The 5,086-nt window shown below is 40.4% G+C and overlaps 1 protein-coding gene across 1 annotated transcript; it reads left to right on the top strand.

The window, feature by feature from the left end:
- Window positions 1-2,308: 2,308 nt before the first annotated feature.
- LOC148018278 (PTI1-like tyrosine-protein kinase At3g15890) lies at window positions 2,309-4,655 on the top strand. The gene is made up of 2 exons (XM_087662207.1): window positions 2,309-3,340; window positions 4,045-4,655. Exons 1-2 carry the CDS (start codon window positions 2,562-2,564, stop codon window positions 4,586-4,588), a joined length of 1,323 nt encoding a protein of 440 aa, XP_087518333.1. The 5' UTR covers window positions 2,309-2,561; the 3' UTR covers window positions 4,589-4,655.
- Window positions 4,656-5,086: the final 431 nt, after the last annotated feature.

Below are 5,086 nucleotides of genomic sequence, written 5' to 3'. Positions count from 1 at the left end.
GTGTCTGTGTGCCCGTCTAATCTTCCATGTAGACACACTTGTAGACTCGCAAAAAAATTAAATAAATAATAATTTTAATTTTTGTATGTGCATTTATTGATGCGTGTATATGCGTGTCTAAAGCACATCTATTGGTGCGTGTGGATTTCCTTACACATAAGACTATAGATACGAAATGGTACATGCACAAATAGACGGGCTTATAGACGCGCCCGTAAGATTTTCTCTCAATTCAAAAATCGCATCTAAAAGTGCATCTAAGAGGCCTTTTTGTTGTAGTGCATATTCTTGTATATGTGCTAGACTCTCTTTGGCTCTTTTTTTAATCTAAGGATAAATAAAAAATCCTTTTTTTAACATTTTGACCCTAATGCACATATATATTCCACATATGTACAAGCATCCATACAACTTTTGTCAATGAATAGAACTATTAGGACCACCAAAACATATTAGACTTCAGATATTTTAAGTAAACAAGAGGAGATCATCATAAAATTGACTCTACTATCCCCAAAGAAAAGAAGACAATACTATCATATTCTTGTATATGTGCTAGAGTTTCTTTGGCTCTTTTTTTCATCTAAGGATTAAGAAAAATACTTTTTAAAAACATTTTTGACCTTAATGCACATATATATTCCACACATATACAAGCATCCATACATATAAATAATGTTATAGCTACTATTAGCAAAAGAAAATTAAACATACAAAATTGTGCCTATAGATAGATCTATCAGTGCATTGAATTGCACAGTTAAAAACAATAAGAATTGTGTAGGTAGATGTCCTTTTGTAACAACAAACATTGTTTCCTAACGCCTAGAACTCTCAAGTGAGAGGCAATCAAACCCTAAACAAGAATTACCTTCTCTTCAAAATAAGACAAGAATGGAAGAAAAGAAGCAATAAAAAAAGCAAGCAACCAAGAAGAAGAGAGGAAAACATACATTGGCTAACATAGGTCATCAAAGGTGCTTTCCTTGGACGCTAAGAGGGCTTGCACACTCCATTCTCACTTGTGGATATCTCTATCTTTACATTGCTCTCCTTATACCTTGTTTTGCTTTCTTGTTGCTATAGTTTCCTTTCATCACATGAGAAAATAATACAAATGTTTTTGGAATTTGATAAGGAGTTGCATCTAATGGTTTAAAAATGCATTTATCATGTGCATCTATAGTTGCTTTTTGTATAGCATTGGCTAACCTTAAAGAAAAGTGTAAGGATGGGATTTGCTGGTTAATTTAAGGGGCTATGTAGGAAATGACCCTTGTACAAGGCAGCCCATAGGGGCTCCTAGTTAGGAAGACTTTGTAAGTTTTTATGGGATGGCCCGTGGGCCATGAGGCTACACCCACCCTTTTGTGGTCAAATGCTGTAAATATCACTTACTTATAATATACGTCTCACATTTTTAAAAGAAAAGAATGTTGTCACAAGGGCATTTGGAGATCAGTGACTCTCCCACAAGGTTTGCAACTTTAAGGCACAAGGCGGCTGATTAGTGGTATGGTAACTTTAGTATCGAGCACGCAAATGCATGAGAGTGTGGAGCGATATGCATGGCGATGTTTGCTTGGCCGGGTGGCGCGTCGAGTGGAAGTGTGTTGTTCGAGGTTTAGCATACCCTTAGATTGTTGTATAATATAGACTGTGCGTGTCTTAATCAACATTAAGGCCCCTTATGGATGGTTTAACATACCCTTAGATTGTTATATAATGTAGACTGTGCGTGTCTTTACATGTTGACAGAAACACCATGACATGCTCGCCTTTTTCAGGCCAAAAAGCTGCTCTGTCTCTTCTCTTACGAACCGTATACTCTCGACATTCTCGTTGCATCCAAACCCTAAAAAGCCTTTAACCCATGCATGCACGTGACCAGCTGTGTATGTTCTATATTCCGTGCATGTAATGCCTGCTTGGGCTGCGGGCTACAACCCATGATGTGCCATGCCGTCGCATCACATCATCATCATGTCTGAACTTTTAAGGCTGGCTAATCCACGTCTACTCGATCTTGCCACCTTGGATTGTGAAGGACGGCATTACTTCAATTATTATCATTATCATTCGCATTCACAAGATTTGGTTATGGCGGCGATTAATATCTTAAACAAACGGGTAGTCAATACGTGGAGTTATCGGTAAATACCAGACGTTATTAGTGACGGCTATTTGTCTCATAATACCGTGGCCGGAGTCCGGACCGTGGGGATTTTATATTTTATATATAAGTATACACTATTTATAGTGTCTATACCACCTGATGAAGTCGTCATGGTAATTTCGATATACAGAAGGTGCTATTAACGGCGGCTGTAATTTTTTGACAATGCCTAATCGGTAGTAGGTACACCGTGGGGGTGGTATATTCTCTAAAAAATGATCTATATTGTCTATATTTAATTAATGATGGTTATTCCTGTTATTTCTCGAATTATGGTGCTCCCACTATTGATATGCAGCCATCTCTCTCTCTCTCTCTCTCTCTCTCTCTCCCATCCATCCTTATATTGACCTCTTCTCTCTAACCTTCCCATTAGTCGGCTACCATGGACCCGGAGATGCTCGGAATTGGCTTGTTTGGCTTACTGGGCTGCCTCCTCTTCCTCTTCCTCCTTCTCTGCTTCCAACCAAAGCTAGCATTAATGTCCATCACCATAAAGACAGAGCACCTGCACAGACTCCTCCGTAGCAACTCCACTTCCTTCATACGGAAGCTCTCAAGGAGCATGACTGCTGAGAGAAGTGCCCTTGTAGTGCCGATGATTTCAGTATTGAGAGAATTCTCTCTCTCAGAGCTGCAGCTGGCAACAGGCAACTTCTCGAGCTCCAATCTTATCAAGTCCGGCCACTCAGGGGACTTGTTTTCCGGTGTGCTGCCAGGAGGGGAGATGGTGGTGATCAAGAGAATGCATCCTCTCACAAACGTGAAATCCGAGAGGGACTACTATTTGATAGAAATGGATGTCTATAGCCATCTTTTGGATCAAAGGTTCTTGGTGCCCATTGTGGGTCACTGTGTGGAAGGAGAAGAGAAGCTTCTTGTCTATGAATACATGGCCAATGGAGACCTTGGAAGCATTCTAGCACAAGCAAGGATGATTAGTGCAGCCTCTGATTATAATGTTAGCTGCAGGCCAGTCAGAGAAGAAGGTGAAGGCAAGGCGGTGCTTGATCGTTCCAAAGGTGATCAGGGAGTGGGTGATAAAGCATATACCAGATTGACATCACACTCACTTGATTGGAGACACAGACTGAAAATTGCTCAGCAGGTGGCTGAAGCTCTTTCATGCCTTCACCAGTCCAGTCCAACACCAATGGCGCATAGGTAAGTAATTAAGGGAACACCAACTGATTTAATGTTTTGCAGTTATTACCAAGTTTGCAATCCCAATGGACCTGATAATTTTGTTGAGTTAACATGCATGAGTTATATATGGACTAGAATACAATTAGTATGGCATGAATACGTGGAGAATCTATGCAGTGTTCTGACTGCAGTACAGATTAATGGAAGATATGAGCAAATAGATGTGAATTATATATGCATGCAAACATATGTTTATGGAAGCCCATCTAAATCGGCTGAAGATAAATATCAGTATGGGCCCCAGACTTTTGCGAATCGACCATCCACGATGTCCTATTTTTACACCTTACCTTCCAAGGTTTCCAGTTTGATGACACAGTTTACAAATCGTTTCAGCTCTGAAAATTCCTCCCGCGCAGGATATGAGAAGGATTCATGAATGGCTCAGAAGAAAGTAATTCCCAGTGCTTGTACAGCCCTATATTGGTACGTTGCGGACAGCATTAGGTAACCTAAAGCTCAATGTTCCATGGCACTGATGGTACTTATACCATGGTGTGAGACCCTTGGAATATGTTAAGAGGTTCAGGTGCCCAATAGTGTGCAGTAAGTGAATATGATCAGGCATTGTACGTGGGTTACAGTTACTCCTTGTCATGATGTAGTATGTAAATATAACTTGCAGAGTATTGGAATATGCTTACTCTTTTGAATGTGGACAGGAACATACAAGGATCAAGCATTCTCCTGAGCAAAGGCTATGAGGTGAGGCTGGGAAGTCTGAGCGAAGCCCAGCAACTGGAAGGGGGGGAGCTGCCAGCTTATGACATATACTGCTTTGGGAAGCTTCTGCTGGACCTGGTGAGCGGCCTGGACATAAGCGGGTGCTGCAAGAACAAAGACCAGGAAGGCCAGGCGTGGCTACGCAGATGCCTGCCTCTGCTGCCCCAATGCAATGATAGCATTGATGTTATCACCAGAGAGCAATTCCTAAGGGAGGCTGTGGACAAGACCCTTCTCTTACAGCTTAATATAGCAGCTGATCACGAGCAATGCCATAACCACAATCAATATAATCATGATCGTGATCATAGTCATAATCATGATCACAATCATAAATATGATCATTTGGATCAGGATCAGGAACGCCGGCACGCAGCAGACCAGCTCATCCAGGTGACCAGCCTGGCTAAGGCCTGCGTTGAACCCGCCACCTTGCAACGCCTAACCATGAAAACTGTTCATCAAATGCTCCAAAGCTTGTAATTAAGCTGGCCTAATTTATGAAAACTTCTCTTTTCATTAGCATTGCCCGCAAGGGCATGCTGACTTACATGTGCATTATGTGCTCTAAAGCCTGTAATTAACGTATCCTAATTTGTTCAAAAATTTATTTGCCCTTCATTATTATAATGGTTGATGGTTGATGTGTGCACTCTTTGGTTGGAGCAATTGACTCCATCTATTGAACTAAAGCTCGTTAATTATCAGTGGCAATGATGTCATTTTGTATGTCTTTTCAAAATTATCTTTTTTCTATTTATTTTTGCAATCATTGGTGTTTTGATCGGAGATAGCAATCAATGTTTAAATTTGAAGCCCCAAATGGTTGTTATGGCCATTTTAGGTAACAAATGATACTTAAAATTTTGGGAAAATGTGTCAAATTGAAATCTAAAAATTAAGGTAAAAGTTTCAAATGATTGTTATTCATGATAGACCACTACAAACAGTAGAAAGCAAAACATATAATGGGGAGTTTTA

This window comes from Lygodium microphyllum, chromosome 21 (genome assembly GCF_053477565.2).
Source record: "Lygodium microphyllum isolate KBCC chromosome 21, Lygodium_microphyllum_v1.1.10, whole genome shotgun sequence".
In the NCBI taxonomy this organism is placed as follows: Eukaryota; Viridiplantae; Streptophyta; class Polypodiopsida; order Schizaeales; family Lygodiaceae; genus Lygodium; species Lygodium microphyllum.
This window is presented reverse-complemented; position numbering and strand designations above follow the sequence as displayed.